This window comes from Engystomops pustulosus, chromosome 1 (assembly GCF_040894005.1).
Source record: "Engystomops pustulosus chromosome 1, aEngPut4.maternal, whole genome shotgun sequence".
NCBI classification, from domain to species: Eukaryota; Metazoa; Chordata; class Amphibia; order Anura; family Leptodactylidae; genus Engystomops; species Engystomops pustulosus.
Window position 1 is genome coordinate 66510786 of NC_092411.1, and position 20185 is coordinate 66530970.

A 20185-nucleotide genomic window follows, 5' to 3' on the forward strand; every position below is an offset into this window, starting at 1 on the left:
AGTATATTACCTCTATTATCATGTTCACTAGATGATACACATGTGAGACAATTGTCAATCCCTAAATAGACAAGGAAACACCCGATAGTTATTTTTAGTAACATTCTATCAGCTCCTTATGTATCAAGCCTCAGACACAGATATTAAATAATGACTTATTTTCAGTGTCATGATTATTATATTATAAGCTTCTCATCATTTCCTGAGAACTGAATCAATACCTTGCCCTTCTGGAAATCTGCTGGAGGGAGTTGGCCTTGGTGCTGATCTGCTACTGGCAGGAGGAGCTGAAGAATATACAAGTGTCACATGGAAATTAATTAGCCATATTTTACCCATGTAGAAAATACAGTACAGTAATAATAATAATAATTCCTTTATTTCTATAGCACACACAGATTACCCAGCGCTGCACAGAGCTTGCCAGATCAGTCAGACTCTAAGCGCAACCTCAAAGGATGCAGGCACCTCTAAAAGTTCTGCTCCATATTGTCAATTTTCAATTCATGGGCCCCATTTACTTAAATACAGTATGCATAAGACAAAGTCTTGGCCCCCGTGGCACTGTGTCTGGCCAAAACTAATCTTAGCTTCTAATTGTTTCCTCAATCATTTCTTTTTAACAGCACAATTTCACAAAATACCATATACAAGATAAAAAGGGAAGCCTTTAATGTTGTACCTTGCTGGGCCGACTGTCCACTGGGATTTTGATTTGCAGGAGGAGGTCTTGCATTTGGTCCTGGATTGGTACGTCTGGCACCTATTCACACAAAGAAAATCAAACTTGAGGCATAGCGAGTTACAATGGGTCCACAAATATGTTCTATATTATGGGCTTGTAAAATACAGAGGTATACTTGCTTTATCTGCCTACTGTTCCTTAAAGGGAGGTGGCTGTGGAGTTTATTATTTAGACCTATGTACAAACCCCCACCCCCCAGCCCATGCTGTGCAAAATACTGCAGGTTGACCTCTTTTTCTGGGTTTCCGATTTGAACATTGCATTGTACATAAAATTAACAATACACTGGACACCATAGTAAACAACCTGGATGTTACCCTGATAGAGCAAATAATACTGAACACTAAAGCAGTTTCCAGGAACTGTCAGTATGTTGAATTGTTTTTCATTAGAAGACTCTAGAACTATACATTCATGAAGAATATCACAGTATATGGTCTCAAGAAACCAAAACATATTTATATATCAACTCAGACATGGGGAGTAGTTAGTGATGGCATGCATTATTTTCCCTCCATCCTATAATTCTTACATCATTCATAAATGTATCATGGTGAACATTATTCCTGTGTTGCTGTTCATACCATATTACTTTATAGATTATCATTGTACTGAGACATTTTTGTTTGTAATATCTTTTTGATTACATCATTATTATCTTAACTCAGTGACATCATCCTTTATTATTCCTGTGCTCTGACATCACTGTATGTCTAATTCATGTACTCTAACATAAATATGTACATTATTTCTGTACATTGACAGCACTGTTTATTATTCCCTTACGGTAATGCACGCATGTTATCCCTGCGTGCATTACTTCTGTATCGTGACATCACTGTACTATGACAACACTGTGTGTATTATCCATGTGCTGTAACATCACTGTGTGTATTATCCCGATTCACCAACATTGTGCGCCCTAGATCCTGCATCTGTCACTTCCCCGCTGAGGTCCACCGGAGTTCACCTTCTTCTTCCCAGTGTATCTGAGTGCGTTGTCTTGCTACACAATTTGCGTTGTTAAATCCCACGCGTTGTCTGTATCCGTCGGATTGTCCGACTACCCGCCCCCCGATTTGTGTCGTGTGAAAACCGTCACCGATGCACCAAAATCCGATCGTGTGCAACGAAAATGCTGTCCATGGACCCTTAGTAAATGAGCCCCTATGTATTACATTGAAGAATCTTACTGCATTTTAGTATATATTCCGTTCAAAGTTATGATAAAATCTGCATATAAATCGTCTAATACTACGGCCTTGATAGCGTTGCAATAAAGACTTAAGGAATTGAGTGGATGCACTTTATCTAGTGTCGTGAATTGAGCTAATCTGATAATGGGAATTAGATATTTCTATTTTTGTCAGCGAGGCCTCGTCCTGTGTGGCCGCACTACAGGGAAATTGTCATTAAGATCATTTCAATGTTTAAAAGATGTGAAAAGCAATAAACAACAAAAAAACTATTTTTAGATGATTATGCTGTGAGCTCCAGGCAGGTCATTAAATAATGTAATAAAGAATTTCATGTTTCGTTTTAGTTTTTAATCTCGAATACAATTGTATACAATATATTTAGTATATTAACTCTTTACTGAACAGGTCTGAAAGGCCTTAGTGAACACTTTTTGCACTTTTGAGGACATAGGGGGGCGGCCAAGTTACAATTCCTGGGGCAAAGCTTTTGTGTCAATTCCTGGAGCATAATTTCCCCCTTACACCACTTACAAGAGGCTTCTTTGTATATCCAGAGTGACGGAGTCCGGGGTTACCATGAAGCTCTGCACTGGGACTCAATAAATTTCCCCTATGATATTTTTATAGTATTCAATGTTTTTATTTGGAAGGTTACCAAAAAAAGTATTTTCCACATTTTTCTGACACCTGGCCATTTATAAATCTGTGATTTTACAATTTTTTTTAAATCCATTTAGCACTTAGCTCTGATTAATCTCTAGATGGTATCGAGAAGATAGAAGAGTTAATAAACTGCTTCTGTCTTCGCTGCAATGTTTCCAGCTGTTTCTGACAGCTGGAGACCATATCTTCCCCTTGTTGATTACAGGAACTGGATAGAAACTGTAGTGACACATATAGATGTCAGCACCTGCACTACCCGCCTTCTTTTAAATCAGATATAAAATTTAATTACAAAAACAAACAGAAAGTCCAGCTTACCACTCCAAAGAAACATATACAAAAGAAGATTTTCTCCAGCATGTGCACGGGATAAACTAAGGTCATCTACCACCAGGATGAAGGATTGCAAACCAAGCACACTGACATACAGGTGTGTGCCCCCTCTGGCTGGATCTACTCTTCTTTTAGCTCCGTATGCCCTTGTCTTTAAAAAAGGTTTTAAAACAATACAAATGAGCCTGGGGGGGCTCCAGGTTTTATTAACACATAGCTCAGGCTAATTTGCATAGATTTAAAGCTTTTCTTTCTTAAAAACAAGGGCATAAGGAGCTAAAAGAGCAGATCCTGCCACATGGGACACACACCAGTATGTCAGTGTGCTTGGTTTACAATCAGTCATCCAGGTGGTAGATGTCCTTTAAGAATTTTCTTTATTTCAATTATATAAAAGTATATCAGACATTACCTGAGTTCCCTTCCAGCACCGTCCAGCAAGTTACAGGTTGTGACCTCAGCAGAATTGAGGAGATGGGGACTTGGGCTGGTGAGGCTGCCCTGCCCTACCCCGCCACCTGTGACTCACTAGTCTCTCAGTGCTTCATTTTTTTACACAAAAGTATTTACATCAGATGTGTTATTTTTCCTGGCTACCACGGTACTTCTACAATTTTCCCAACATACTAGACAGTGCTGGCTGGCTTGCTGGCAGGTAACGTCTAATATACCTTTATAAAGTACTGAGACCATTTAGAATTCTGACAAAGGCATTTTAAACTCATCATCGCTGAGACTAGTGGAAACTATCATCAGCTCAAAATGATATTCCTGATAAAGGTTTCCCTTAAATAAATACCAATTTTACAAGATGATGCCTTTTTTGGACTTGGTTGTTAGTAGCATAAAAGATTGATGATCACTTTTACTATAAATATTTTTTTATATTTTTAAAAGTAGGAGACATTCTAAAACTACCAAATTATCTCCTTGATGTTTTCTTCCCCATAAGCTTTTCCTTCATCTGTAAAAATTGGCTGCGGGTATAGCAATTAACCTACACAACCTCCGATTGTCCATCCTGCAGAGAATGTCATTCATCAGCTCTCATCACTATAATGGACTTTAGCTTTGAGGGAACATTGCAGGTTTCTGAAATAATAAGCACATGTTGAGGAAGCCTTCCCATTTTTTCGTCTCAAATAATACCTCAGGGAAAACTATAAAATCCTGAGCTCTCGCTAATGGAAATTGTATACAGAAGCCTTTTCTGCTAGACAAAAGAGGAAACAAAGATGTGTGCAGGGTCTTATCAATCATTATTTTATGGAGCTAGTGTGTAGAGATTATCAAGAACGAGATGTGACTGTAAACAGCTCTTCTGTGTATATAGAACACGTTATATATATGGCTGGAATAAAATTTTGTAATGTCTTTTAACCCCTTCGTGCCCCAGGACGTACTATTACATCCTGGTCCTGCAGGGTGTGTATGGTGAGAGCTCATGGGCTGAGCTCTCTCCATAGCCAGCAGGTGTTGGCTGTATATCACAGCCGATACCCGCCTGTAACTGCAATATGGCGCCCAGGCTTGGTAAGGTGAGCACAATGTGTGCTCACCATACGTTGCCGTGGCTGCAAAAAAGATAGAGCGTTCTCTATCTTTGCCCGTAAGAATCGCTGTTCGCCACTATTCTCTATGGAGAGTGGAGGGGTGAGCAGCACTCACTTCTCCTCCTCACCAACGAGCCCGACGTGTGTCCATCTGGCTACGGCCGGGTGGGCACACGTTAGTATGCATGGCACCTAAATCAGGTAATTGAAAAACCTATCCCTGCCTATATAAAGTCTCACAGCTTAGAAATAGAATATAAACCAAACCGTGAGAAGGAAAGAACTGCCAGTACTGATGGAAGTTTGCAGAAAAAAAAAAAAATATATATATATAGTACTTTTCTCTTCTCCGGTTTTTCTTTATTGCTGGAAGTGTATGCAGTTGTGTAACCATTTTCACAGCTGTATATACTTCCACCAATGAAGATAAGTTAAAGATAATAAGTTTTTTTTTATACCAGCCATGCAAATGGTAAACAAATGTAAAAAATGCATCCAAAAAATGTCATGTGTGAACACACCCTCAGTGTATGCACTAATAAAGCTCCCCCCATATATGTTGAGTGTATCCATAGGCTTGGGCCCCCTACACACTTGTGAGTGTGATGAGTCCAATTCACATCACACTCAAAATGTGTGCTGCCTGGAACGTACATCCTGAACCCTTGCTACCGGAACAGTTCTGGTTTTGGACGTCCCAGCAAACGCTGTTAGTGTGATGCGAGTTGGACTCATCGCACCCCCTAGTGTGTTACGGGCCTTATACTGGAAAACAGAACCTCCTTTTTAGCTCCATCTGATCAGTATACAGCACGCTATGTCTTACCCTCCTGCTGAGTGGCGTACGCTCAGGGGGGTTAGTGCTGTCATTGTCCATATAAGAACACTGACATCACTGGTAAAACATCTGGAACATCAGCAACAGCCAGTGTTTGCTGCTGTCAATATCCTGAGGGTGCTTTTACATATAGCATTTTGGATGCATTTTTTAATTGCGTTTTGGAATGAACACCTGGGACAACTAGGCAACCTTTGCAATGCAGCATCTACACACATGCTTGCAAGCAGAGAGTGGAGATAGGCCAGGGCCACAGGGATTCTTCACCTACCCTCTCCGACAAAGATATCTCCCTCTTGTGATACCAGCACTGAACGACTGTGAATACTAGGAGGGATATGGGAGGAGCAGGGCAGGGTGGTGGAGGTCTCTCTCTCTTGAAGATCCAACCCTGCAGACCTGTAATCCCAGGCAGCCTGAGTCGGCATATGCCACTTCTGAAAATTCCGCTCCCTGTTAACCAGCAGGGGACGCTGCCCAAGGTAGGAATCTCAACCTGCCTCATGGTAGGTTCACCCCTGATACCTAGTAACACAAGTTTAGGTTTACAGTTTTTCCAAAGCTGCAATCTGTAGTAGCTTTTAAAGCAACATCAGATATGTGCAGTTAGACATAGATGACACCACATTTTGATAATTGATATTGTTTGTGTAACGAAAAGTTATATAATTTTCCAATATACATTCATTCTCAATTCCTTACAGTTTTCTAGATCTCCGTTTGCTGTGGTTCTATATGAAGCGTTTACTTCCACTGTTCCTGATATAAATCTGTCCATGGTCTTGTGATGGACACGCAGGTACATGAGCCGTTATTATCATAGAAAGTAATCAGAGATGGTGATAATAACAGCTCGTGCATCTACATGTTCATCACATGACCATGGACAGATTCACATGGCCTTGAACATATTCATACAGGAAGTAAACAAAGTAGCTTTCTATATAAGGACAGCAAGCAGAAATCTAGAAAATAAAGAAGAATTGCATAACAAAAGTATATTGGAAAATGGCATAACTTTTCCTTACAATAACCATATCAATTATATGCTGAAAATGGACAGCCCCTTTAATGGAACATGCTGTATGATCACAATTGACTTTTAGAATATTATTGTTACATTATGACATTTTCACTCTTAGATATTTTACCCTTGTTGGACACATTTATCATGTGAAATTTTTGGCCATTTTTTGTAATATGCAAATGGAAGACAAAGTGATGTCACAGGAAAGGGCATATAGTCAAAGCATTGCTCTTTGATGAAGGGCTGTGGTTCTCTTTCTGCACATGACTTGCTCAGATTCCACAAGCCTGGATTAACATACTGCGAGCACCCTCTGTATCATTACCTTTACATTGAAGTGCTGCTGATTTCTAATACTTTTGGAAGAAACTCTGCACTTTTCATCAATTGTCTAATACCATCTCTGCAGTGAAGCATGGTGGTGGCAGCACCACCCATAAGGCGACTCAAGAAAATGGCCTTGGGCGGCGCCTGATGCAGTGAATACACTGCATTTCCCTGCTAAACATGTGATGATGTCATGATCACAAGACCTGCGGAAAAAGCAGCGTACAGGCATCAGTGTGCAGAAGATAAGAGGGCTGCTGACTGAGGTGAAGATGGAGACACAAAGAGGGGGTAATTGAATGAGGTGGAAGGAGAACATAAGGAGAGGAGAACATTAGGGGGGGGGGGGCATAAGGGGGATCACAGAATTAATGGGGACATGAGGAAATCCCCACTGTATGAGGAGTACCTGAGGAGGCATGAGGGAGATAATATAAGCAAGTGCATTAAATGAAGGGTCGGCACAAAGAGGGTTCACTTAATGAAGAGGAGGACATGGCCTAAAATATTTTGTGCCATTAGAGAGCACAACCTGCCCTGCAAATAACAAGCCTCATACAGCTCTGGAAAAGGGAAAAAAAAAAGTTTTTGCCTTTGGAAGGCTAAGAGGTAAAAACAGAATAGACCTCTGGTATTAAAGGGGCAATCTTCTGCATCCCAAAAGAATGGAGCTGCATGACGGGCATGTGTGCTGCTGCTCCATTCACTGTCTGTCTATCACGGATGAAGAAAGAGAACCATCTCCCTCAGCGCCATATACACTCACCGGCCACTTTATTAGGTACACCTGTCCAACTGCTCGTTAAAACTTAATTTCTAATCAGCCAATCACATGGCGGCAACTCAGTGCATTTAGGCATGTAGACATGGTCAAGACAATCTCCTGCAGTTCAAACCGAGCATCAGTATGGGGAAGAGAGGTGATTTGAGTGCCTTTGAACGTGGCATGGTTGTTGGTGCCAGAAGGGCTGGTCTGAGTATATCAGAAACTGCTGATCTACTGGGATTTTCACACACAACCATCTCTAGGGTTTACAGAGAATGGTCCAAAAAAGAAAAAACATCCAGTAAATGGCAGTTCTGTGGGCGGAAATGCCTTGTTGATGCCAGAGGTCAGAGGAGAATGGGCAGACTGGTTCGAGCTGATAGAAAGGCAACAGTGACTCAAATCCCCACCCGTTACAACCAAGGTAGGCAGAAGAACTTTGAGGCAGATGGGCTACAGCAGCAGAAGAACACACCGGGTGCCACTCCTTCCAGCTAAGAACAGGAAACTGAGGCTACAATTTGCACAAGCTCATCAAAATTGGACAGTAGAAGATTGGAAAAACGTTGCCTGGTCTGATGAGTCTCGATTTCTGCTGCGACATTTGGATGGTAGGGTCAGAATTTGGCGTCAACAACATGAAAGCATGGATCCATCCTGCCTTGTATCAACGGTTCAGGCTGGTGGTGGTGGTGTCATGGTGTGGGGAATATTTTCTTTGCAGTCTTTGGGACCCTTGGTACCAATTGAGCATCGTTGCAATGCCACAGCATACCTGAGTATTGTTGCTGACCATGTCCATCCCTTTATGACCACAATGTACCCAACATCTGATGGCTACTTTCAGCAGGATAATGCGCCATGTCATAAAGCCGGGTCCTTGGATGGAGATTGGCATTTAGCACGTTTTATCAACAGCCTTCCCTGATGGACTCAGTACCGTTAGAGGATCAACAAACTTTTCGTGACCTTTTGGACCTTCTGAGAGAGAACGAACAGACTGATCTATCAGGTAGGCGACCTTGTACCCTACGGATTCCCTCTCAGATTACCCCTAATCTTGGCTTGGTCCCAGCTATACAAATGTTCTATCAGAGTGTTTGCAACGAGATTGAACGTTTACCGCCCAATAGAATCAGTGGAGAAAATATGAGTCGAGTAGAACGACAGGCGATACACCAACTGGCCTCAAATCCGAAATTCTTGATCAAGGAGGCTGACAAAGGGGGGAACGTGGTCTTATGGCCCACCGAACTATATCTTGCTGAGGCCAAACGCCAACTTTGTAACAGAACCTATTACACCCCCCTTCCTTCAGATCCCACTGAAATATTTTTGAGAAAATTGAACAATCTTTTGGATGCGGCTTTCCATCATGGTATAATCTCAAAAAAGGAACATAATTTCCTCTGTGTAAAGGATCCGGTGGTCCCTACTTTTTACATGTTGCCCAAAGTCCACAAATCCCTGTCTAATCCTCCAGGCAGACCCATCGTTTCAGGGATTGGTGGACTGGGCGAAAAATCATGCATGTATCTGGATTTTTTTCTACAGCCCCTGGTATTTGAATTGAGGTCCTACATTCGCGACTCATCAGATCTGATCCAGAAAACCAGAAACCTACAGATACCGGAAGGTGCATGGATCGTCACACTTGACGTGGAAGCACTCTATACCAGCATAGCACATGAGGATGGCCTGGGGGCTATTGCATATCAACTTGATCGCAAGACTACTGGTGATAGACGGCACGACTCTTTTCTTTTGGACCTCCTGGGGTATGTACTAAAGCACAATTATTTTATCTTTGATGGGACATTCTACAGGCAGATCTCAGGTACGGCGATGGGTGCACGTTGCGCACCCTCCTACGCCAACCTCTTTTTGGGTTGGTGGGAGGGTGCGCACGTGTACCCAAGGGCCGATTTTTTACGTTGTGTGGTGGGCTGGTTTCGGTTCATTGATGACGTCCTTCTGATATGGGATGGCCCCCTTGCTTCATGCCAGGAGTTCATCCAATCGCTCAATCAGAATCCATGGAACATTGTATTAACCTCTCATTTTTCACAGACTTCTGCAAGTTTTCTGGATCTGATGGTTTCGGTGGAGAACGGCGCATTATCAACTAACCTGTATCGGAAAGAGACAGCTACCAACAGCTTATTGCACTACAATAGTTTCCATCCGGGACATCTCAAAACCGGGATCCCGATCGGACAATTTGTGCGATTAAGGAGGAATTGCACCAAAGATGAAGATTTTCGGAATAATGCCATGGAACTAACCCAACGCTTTCGACAGAGGGGCTACCCTAGGAAACCTCTTTCTCGAGCCTATACCCGGGCACTGAAATCTAACAGGGAAGATTTATTCTCACCTCGAGGTCGCCAAAGTGAACACAAACCAGGTATAGTCACAACGTTTAATAACCAATGGTCGGATCTCTATAATATCTTGCAAAAACATTGGAACATCCTGCTGGCTGAACCAAAATTAAAACAGGTTGTGACCAACAAGCCAAGGCTAATAGCGAGGAGGGCACAAAACCTAAAGGACAGACTAACTCGCAGCCACTTCAAACGACCTACCACTCCAATCGGAACTGGGTTGAGGCTAAAGGGTTCTTTCCCATGTGGTGAATGTTCCATCTGTCCCCTTATGCAGGTCTCCAAGAACCACCTGACCGTCCCTGGCTATGATACCATCTTTCTACATTCCTACATTAACTGTAAATCAAGAAACGTAATCTATGCATTAATTTGCCCCTGTGAGAAGATTTATGTGGGCCAAACGACCCAGCAGCTCAGGAGGAGGGTCCAGCAACATCTGTCTACTATTATCCACGCTGAATCCAGTTTCTCACAAGGCAAGACCCTATCCACTGTTGCCATGCACTTCCGTTTACATCATGCAGGTAGGACACGTGGTCTCAGAGTTATTGCTCTCGACATGATCCGCCCATCGATACGGGGTGGCAACATCACACTTGAGCTTCTACGCAAGGAAGCTTGGTGGATTTACAAGCTTGGTACTTTGGCACCCAAGGGTATTAACGAGGATCTTTTATTTACAGGCTTTTACAAGCAAAAATGAGGACCATTTGCACTCTGATTGTTTCGTCATTAAAAGCCTGGTAAATATTATAAATCACGGTATCTACGTTTATTTTGCAAGTCTTTGTTCACCTGTTTTAACCTTCACTTCTTTCTTATTCCTTTCCTTTCCTCCCCCCCCCCCCTTTTTTCCTTCCTCTTCTTTCCCCCCCCCCCCCACCCTCTTTTTTTTTTTCCCCCCTCTTTTGTTGGTCACATCCCTCCACTCTTTTTATTTTGACACGCTCAGGGATCATTCATCCCCCTATAGTTAGGTATTTAGATATACCCTTAATCACGTTTTGGTATGTGGGGGCTCACATCTTTCTAACACACTTAGTTTGTCTACTATGATAAGCACTTTTTTTGTTTTCACCAGGTCACCCTAACAAATTTCCATTCGCTATCCTCGGATTTCTTCATGATCATGTTGAGAAACAAACTAACAACAATCATCAAAAAAATCTATCTCGCAACCCTGATACTTACCTGCGAAGTCTATACACGGACCTCTTTCCAATGTTTAAATTGTGTTTTTATTGTTGTCCGGTGGCCAGCCTGTTTCCATCTCAAATGGGGACTGACTGACACTTTGTTAGACCAAACTGTCTTTGATATACCAAGTGATTTATACATTTATTGATTATATGTTATACCAATATTTAGCACCTGCTTTTGATATTTACCCTTCGACCAGATATGTTTCCATATAAAGGAATTTTTTGGCACCTGTATTTGTGTGGGAGGGTCCCCCCCCTCCCCTTAAAAACCTTACCTACTAGATTACAATAGGGGCAATTTCTGGCATCCCTTGTGGATACTGTAAGCTGCGTCTTATATCTAGGGTTCGTTATACCCTCTTTTTATGCCGCTTGGGTATATTATTGTGATCGTCGAACATTTCATCTCCATCTATACCTATCTGGGGATACATGTTTCATGCATGCTATGGGTTCCAATAAAATGCGTTTCATATATCTTCCTATCTTTTTGTTGCACTTATTTTTCATGCCATTACGTCTTGGCACTTTGGAAGCTATGTAAGGCGCCGTTAATTCACGGATACTTTATAATTATTCACTCTGATTTTGTGTATTTTTTTAATTGGCAAGGCATTATTTTAATATATTTCACAATTTGATCCCTTTTGATCTCTTTTTGATCAATCATGGGGCACTGATCATTTCGTCTTGCGGCGTTTCTTCTTAGCCCTGCACACAATGCACTAAGCTACTACCCAGCAGGTACCTGGGCGCAACTAAAATTGGGCGCATGAGCAGTAAATACTTTGTGCGACAGATTTGGCGCATATGCGCCACAATAACCTATCGCGGCTTGATTTGTGCGCACGCGCACTTCCAGCCTCAGTTATCCACAAGCGCCGCCCCGGCACTACCGCCGCTCTGATTACTATTATGCACAGGTGAGGATCGCCGCTCTGGTAGGTGGGGGGACCCGTCAATACACACATAAATGGACGCCATGTGAACTCTGGGCCTCATTCCCCTGATGAAGTCACCTTGAGTGACGGAACGCGTGGGGTGGTAATGCCTATACCCTGATTTGCTGTGTTGTGAGCTCAGATTCAGTAGCCATGATTGTTTTCTGATTTTTGATGTTTGTACTTTTACAGTATCCACTCTATCCTGGTTACTTTGATTTATGTTGCATTGTCTGTGATATGTACTAACTGCATATATACTGTTTACTGGTTTAACATGTGAGAACCTTTCTTGAGCTCACACTGTTTCTATCTGTGCAATCAGAGGTTGAGTGTTGGTGACTTTACTTCATTCACCACACCGAGTTTCGAGTGTCTTAGTACACTTTTTAAGTGATTTTATATTGTGTGTCTGGTCTTTTTTGTAACTAATAAAGATTATTTCTAATTTACCGTTGGGTTATTATGGCACATCTTCTTTTTCTGGGACATTATGATGTCATAAAGCTGGAATCATCTCAGACTGGTTTCTTGAACATGACAATGAGTTCACTGTACTCAAATGGCCTCCACAGTCACCAGATCTCAATCCAATAGAGCATCTTTGGGATGTGGTGGAACGGGAGATTCGCATCATGGATGTGCAGCCGACAAATCTGTGGCAACTGTGTGATGCCATCATTTCAATATGGACCAAAATCTCTGAGGAATGCTTCCAGCACCTTGTTGAATCTATGCCATGAAGAATTGAGGCAGTTCTGAAGGCAAAAGGGGGTCCAACCCGTTACTAGCATGGTGTACCTAATAAAGTGGCCGGTGAGTGTATATGAATAGAGCAGCAGAGATCATGTACAATGGTACAATGGACCTCCGTTTTTGGGAACCATGGGTATCCCAATTGATTATTTATAGTGGGATGTGACTGGGGCAGAGCGCCTCAGGTAGCAAAGAGGCTAGGTTCACCCCTGGCCATCTGGGTGTTTTTGTATGAATAGGACATGAAGGTTAGTGAGGGTCGAGAAAGCTGTATCTGGTCTGCTTTGATACTAGACATTACCCTCCATGTCTGCCAAATACAAAAGCTAAACCATTTATATTGCAATTTGTCAGAGAGATTTCATACTAGAATTACTCATAATTAGAGATGAGCGAACATGCTCGTCCGAGCTTGATGCTCGGTCGAGCATTAGGGTACTCGAAACTGCTCGTTACTCGGACGAATACTTCGCCCGCTCGAGAAAATGGCAGCTCCCGCCGTTTTGCTTTTTGGCAGCCAGAAACAGAGCCAATCACAAGCCAGGAGACTCTGCACTCCACCCAGCATGACGTGGTACCCTTACACGTCGATAGCAGTGGTTGGCTGGCCAGATCAGGTGACCCTGGGATAGACTAGCCGCTGGCCGCGCTGCTCGGATCATTCTGTCTCTGGATGCCGCTAGGGAGAGAGCTGCTGCTGCTCAGGGAAAGCGTTAGGGTGTTCTATTAGCTTACTGTTAGGCAGGAGTGATTCTCAAAGAACCCAACAGCCCTTCTTAGGGCTACAATAACGTTCTACTTTTTTTATTTTAATTTGCATCTTTTACCATTTTGTGAGGAATTAGCAGGGGGACTTGCTACCGTTGTGTTTAGCTCTTAGTGGCACACATATCCATAGCAAAGACCGAAGTGGGAAAATTCAGTAGGGGTTGGATTTCTATTAGGCAATAACTCAGTGTCATCTCATCTGGCATAGTACTGTGCTTCCTTTGATACTTGGCTAGAAAATAGCCATAGGAGAATACAAACAGCTTCTTGAAGCCTACAGTAGCGTTCTATATATTTGATTTCTGGTTGATCTGCTGGTGACTGTAGTTTCTGCAGTGCATGTACTTGCCAATTCTGAGCAATTTGTAGTGGGACTTGCGACCGCTGTGTTCTGCGCTTAGTGGCGCACATATCCATAGCAAAGGCTGAAGTGGCAAAATTCAGTAGGGGTTGGATTTCTATTAGGCAATAACTCAGTGTCATCTCATCTGGCATAGTACTGTGCTTCCTTTGATACTTGGCTAGAAAATAGCCATAGGAGAATACAAACAGCTTCTTGAAGCCTACAGTAGCGTTCTATATATTTGATTTCTGGTTGATCTGCTGGTGACTGTAGTTTCTGCAGTGCATGTACTTGCCAATTCTGAGCAATTTGTAGTGAGACTTGCGACCGCTGTGTTCTGCGCTTAGTGGCGCACATATCCATAGCAAAGGCTGAAGTGGCAAAATTCAGTAGGGGTTGGATTTCTATTAGGCAATAACTCAGTGTCATCTCATCTGGCATAGTACTGTGCTTCCTTTGATACTTGGCTAGAAAATAGCCATAGGAGAATACAAACAGCTTCTTGAAGCCTACAGTAGCGTTCTATATATTTGATTTCTGGTTGATCTGCTGGTGACTGTAGTTTCTGCAGTGCATGTACTTGCCAATTCTGAGCAATTTGTAGTGGGACTTGCGACCGCTGTGTTCTGCGCTTAGTGGCGCACATATCCATAGCAAAGGCTGAAGTGGCAAAATTCAGTAGGGGTTGGATTTCTATTAGGCAATAACTCAGTGTCATCTCATCTGGCATAGTACTGTGCTTCCTTTGATACTTGGCTAGAAAATAGCCATAGGAGAATACAAACAGCTTCTTGAAGCCTACAGTAGCGTTCTATATATTTGATTTCTGGTTGATCTGCTGGTGACTGTAGTTTCTGCAGTGCATGTACTTGCCAATTCTGAGCAATTTGTAGTGAGACTTGCGACCGCTGTGTTCTGCGCTTAGTGGCGCACATATCCATAGCAAAGGCTGAAGTGGCAAAATTCAGTAGGGGTTGGATTTCTATTAGGCAATAACTCAGTGTCATCTCATCTGGCATAGTACTGTGCTTCCTTTGATACTTGGCTAGAAAATAGCCATAGGAGAATACAAACAGCTTCTTGAAGCCTACAGTAGCGTTCTATATATTTGATTTCTGGTTGATCTGCTGGTGACTGTAGTTTCTGCAGTGCATGTACTTGCCAATTCTGAGCAATTTGTAGTGGGACTTGCGACCGCTGTGTTCTGCGCTTAGTGGCGCACATATCCATAGCAAAGGCTGAAGTGGCAAAATTCAGTAGGGGTTGGATTTCTATTAGGCAATAACTCAGTGTCATCTCATCTGGCATAGTACTGTGCTTCCTTTGATACTTGGCTAGAAAATAGCCATAGGAGAATACAAACAGCTTCTTGAAGCCTACAGTAGCGTTCTATATATTTGATTTCTGGTTGATCTGCTGGTGACTGTAGTTTCTGCAGTGCATGTACTTGCCAATTCTGAGCAATTTGTAGTGGGACTTGCGACCGCTGTGTTCTGCGCTTAGTGGCGCACATATCCATAGCAAAGGCTGAAGTGGCAAAATTCAGTAGGGGTTGGATTTCTATTAGGCAATAACTCAGTGTCATCTCATCTGGCATAGTACTGTGCTTCCTTTGATACTTGGCTAGAAAATAGCCATAGGAGAATACAAACAGCTTCTTGAAGCCTACAGTAGCGTTCTATATATTTGATTTCTGGTTGATCTGCTGGTGACTGTAGTTTCTGCAGTGCATGTACTTGCCAATTCTGAGCAATTTGTAGTGGGACTTGCGACCGCTGTGTTCTGCGCTTAGTGGCGCACATATCCATAGCAAAGGCTGAAGTGGCAAAATTCAGTAGGGGTTGGATTTCTATTAGGCAATAACTCAGTGTCATCTCATCTGGCATAGTACTGTGCTTCCTTTGATACTTGGCTAGAAAATAGCCATAGGAGAATACAAACAGCTTCTTGAAGCCTACAGTAGCGTTCTATATATTTGATTTCTGGTTGATCTGCTGGTGACTGTAGTTTCTGCAGTGCATGTACTTGCCAATTCTGAGCAATTTGTAGTGAGACTTGCGACCGCTGTGTTCTGCGCTTAGTGGCGCACATATCCATAGCAAAGGCTGAAGTGGCAAAATTCAGTAGGGGTTGGATTTCTATTAGGCAATAACTCAGTGTCATCTCATCTGGCATAGTACTGTGCTTCCTTTGATACTTGGCTAGAAAATAGCCATAGGAGAATACAAACAGCTTCTTGAAGCCTACAGTAGCGTTCTATATATTTGATTTCTGGTTGATCTGCTGGTGACTGTAGTTTCTGCAGTGCATGTACTTGCCAATTCTGAGCAATTTGTAGTGGGACTTGCGACCGCTGTGTTCTGCGCTTAGTGGCGCACATATCCATAGCAAAGGCTGAAGTGGCAAAATTCAGTAGGGGTTGGATTTCTATTAGGCAATAACTCAGTGTCATCTCATCTGGCATAGTACTGTGCTTCCTTTGATACTTGGCTAGAAAATAGCCATAGGAGAATACAAACAGCTTCTTGAAGCCTACAGTAGCGTTCTATATATTTGATTTCTGGTTGATCTGCTGGTGACTGTAGTTTCTGCAGTGCATGTACTTGCCAATTCTGAGCAATTTGTAGTGGGACTTGCGACCGCTGTGTTCTGCGCTTAGTGGCGCACATATCCATAGCAAAGGCCGAAGTGGCAAAATTCAGTAGGGGTTGGATTTCTATTAGGCAATAACTCAGTGTCATCTCATCTGGCATAGTACTGTGCTTCCTTTGATACTTGGCTAGAAAATAGCCATAGCAATAGGATAGCATTGTTTGGTTTTAAAAACTCAAAAAAAAACAAAAAACACAAAAAAAAAAAAAAAAACACAAAAAAAAACAAAAAAAAGTAAAAAAAAAAATAAAGTTATAACTCTCATTTTAAAAATGTTTAACCCGAGGGCTAGGGGTAGAGGACGAGGGCGGGGACGTGGGCGTCCAACTACTGCAGGGGTCAGAGGCCGTGGTCCTGGGCGGGGTGAGACACCACCTGCTGATGAGGGAGCAGGGGAACGCCGCAGAGCTACACTCCCTAGGTTCATGTCTGAAGTTACTGGGACTCGTGGTAGAGCACTGTTGAGGCCAGAACAGTGCGAACAGGTGATGTCGTGGATTGCTGACAATGCTTCGAGCAATTTGTCCACCACCAGTCAGTCTTCCACGCAGTCCACCCATGTCACCGAAATCGCCACTCCTCCAGCTCCTGCACCTCAGCCTCCTCCCCCCCAGTCTGCCCCCTCCCAGGAAAATTTGGCATTTGAACCGGCATACTCTGAGGAACTGTTTTCTGGACCCTTCCCACAGTCACAAACCACTTGTCCGGTTGCTGCTGAGCAATTTTCCGATGCCCAGGTTTTCCACCAGTCACAGTCTGTGGGTGATGATGACCTTCTTGACGTAGTGGAAGTGTGTAAAGAGGTGTCCGACGATGAGGAGACACGGTTGTCAGACAGTGGGGAAGTTGTTGTCAGGGCAGGAAGTCCGAGGGGGGAGCAGACTGAGGGATCGGAGGATGATGAGGTGACAGACCCAAGCTGGGTTGAGAGGCCGGGTGAACACAGTGCTTCTGAGACGGAGGAGAGTCCTCGACCTGAACAGGTTGGAAGAGGCAGTGGTGGGGCCAGACGGAGAGGCAGGGCCAGAGCTGGTGCATCAGCGCCACTGTCAACTAGTGAAGCTCCCGTGGTGAGGGCTCTTGCGGCGAGGGCTAGATCTTCAGAAGTGTGGAGGTTCTTTAAGGAAACACCGGATGACCGACGGACTGTGGTGTGCAACATTTGCCAAACCAGGCTCAGCAGGGGTTCCACCACTACTAGCTTAACTACCACCAGTATGCGCAGGCATATGAATGCTAAGCACCCCACTCAGTGGCAACAAGCCCGTTCACCTCCGGCCGTGCACACCACTGCTCCTTCCCCTGTGTCAGCTGCTAGTCAGCCCCCTGCCCAGGACCCTGCCACAAAAACCCCATCGTCGCCTCCACGATCCTCCACAGCATCCACCAGCGTTCAGCTCTCCATACCCCAGACGCTGGAGCGGAAACGCAAATATAGTGCAACCCACCCGCACGCCCAAGCCCTTAATGTGCACATCTCCAGATTGCTTAGCCTGGAGATGCTGCCCTATAGGCTAGTAGAGACCGAGGCCTTTCGCAACCTCATGGCGGCGGCCGCCCCTCGGTATTCGGTCCCCAGCCGCCACTACTTTTCCCGATGTGCCGTCCCAGCCCTGCACCAGCACGTGTCAGACAACATCATCCGTGCCCTGACCAACGCCGTTTCTGACAAGGTCCACCTGACCACGGACACGTGGACGAGTGCTGCCGGGCAGGGCCACTATATATCGCTGACGGCACATTGGGTTAACTTGGTGGAGGCTGGGACCGAGTCTGACCCTGGGGCTGCTCATATACTGCCGACGCCGAGGATTGCGGGGCCTACCTCGGTCCAGGTGTTTCAGGCCTACTATGCCTCCTCCTCCTCCCACCCCTCCTCCACCTCCTCCTCCGAACTACCATCCGTGGGCACGGCGCCATCAGTCGGTAGCTCTAGGCACAGCAGCAGTGCCGTCGCTAAGCGACAGCAGGCGGTGCTCAAACTGCTGAGCCTAGGCGACAAAAGGCACACCGCCCAAGAGCTATTACAGGGCATCACGGCGCAGACTGATCTGTGGCTGGCACCGCTGAACCTCAAGCCGGGAATGGTTGTGTGTGACAACGGCCGTAACCTGGTGGCGGCTCTGCAACTCGGCAGACTGACACATGTGCCATGCCTGGCCCATGTGTTAAATCTGATAGTGCAGCGTTTCCTCAAGACATACCCCAATCTGTCTGATTTGCTCACGAAGGTGCGCCGCATCTGTGCGCATTTCAGGAAGTCCAGCCCAGATGCTGCCACTCTCAGGGCAGCGCAGCGCCGCCTCCAACTGCCCGCTCACCGACTGTTGTGCGACGTGCCCACGAGGTGGAATTCAACACTGACCATGTTATCCAGAGTTTACCAGCAGCGCAGAGCGATTGTAGACTGCCAGATGTCAACTTCCACCAGAACTGGTAGTCAGGTCAGTCAGCTTCCTCAAGTCTACAATGAGGAGTGGACGTGGATGTCTGATATCTGTCAGGTGCTGAGTAACTTTGAGGAGTCAACACAGATGGTCAGTGGCGATGCCGCCATCATCAGCCTCACCATCCCGCTGCTTGGCCTGTTGAAAAACTCTCTGGTCAGCATGAAGTCGGAAGCTTTGCGCTCGTCACAAGAGACGGGGGAAGAATATTCCCTTGTTGATAGCCAAAGCACCCTGAGGTCTGTTTCTCAGCGCATATCGGAGGAGGTGGAGGTGGAGGAGGATGAGGAGGAGAATGTTGGCGAGACACAAGAGGGGACCATTGTTGAGTCCTTCACTGTTCAGCGTGTATGGGCAGAAGAAGAGGAGTTGGAGGAGTTGGAGGAGGAGGAAATGGACAGTCAGGCCAGTGAGGGGAGTGAATTCTTACGCGTTGGTACTCTGGCGCATATGGCAGATTTCATGCTAGGCTGCCTATCCCGTGACCCTCGCGTTCAAAGAATTTATTCCAGCACCGATTACTGGGTGTTCACTCTCCTGGACCCACGGTACAAGCAAAATCTTCCCACTCTCATCCCTGGAGAGGAAAGGAGTGTGAGAATGCATGAATACCAGCAGGCCCTGGTGCACAAGCTGAAACAGTATTTCCCTTCTGACAGCGCTAGCGGCAGAGTGCGTAGTTCTGCGGGACAAGTAGCGAGGGAGAGTAGGCGAGCAGGCAGCTTGTCCAGCACTGGCAAGGGTACGCTTTACAAGGCTTTTGCCAGCTTTATGTCACCCCAGCAAGACACTGTCACCTGTCCCCAGTCTCGGCAGAGTAGGGCTGATCTTTACAGAAAGATGGTGAGGGAGTACGTAGCTGACCATACCATCGTCCTAAATGATCACACAGCTCCCTACAACTACTGGGTTTCAAAGCTGGACATGTGGCACGAACTGGCGCTGTACGCCTTGGAGGTTCTTGCCTGCCCTGCCGCTAGCGTCTTGTCCGAGCGGGTTTTCAGTGCAGCTGGTGGCATCATCACCGATAAGCGTACACGCCTGTCGACTGACAGCGCTGACAGGCTGACGCTTATTAAAATGAATAAAGGCTGGATTTCTCAGAATTTCCAATCTCCACCAGGTGAAGGAAGCTCAACCTGAATAATTGATCCACTCCTCCTCCTCCTCCTCATTTTCCTCCTTCTCCTCCTCTTTGTACAGTAAAGCAGAGGAAAATGGCTATTTTTTGACAG

The 20185-nt window shown here is 44.7% G+C and overlaps 1 protein-coding gene across 5 annotated transcripts in view; it reads right to left on the minus strand.

The window, feature by feature from the left end:
- RPH3A (rabphilin 3A) overlaps window positions 1-20185 on the minus strand; it is a 181801-nt gene that overhangs the window by 36120 nt on the left and 125496 nt on the right. For all 5 annotated transcript variants that reach the window (XM_072142713.1, XM_072142722.1, XM_072142704.1 and 2 more), the window contains 2 exons: window positions 683-763; window positions 222-287 (listed from right to left, as the gene is read on the minus strand). In XM_072142713.1, coding sequence (XP_071998814.1) covers window positions 222-287; window positions 683-763 — 147 coding nt within the window. The remainder of the gene's footprint in view (window positions 1-221; window positions 288-682; window positions 764-20185) is intronic.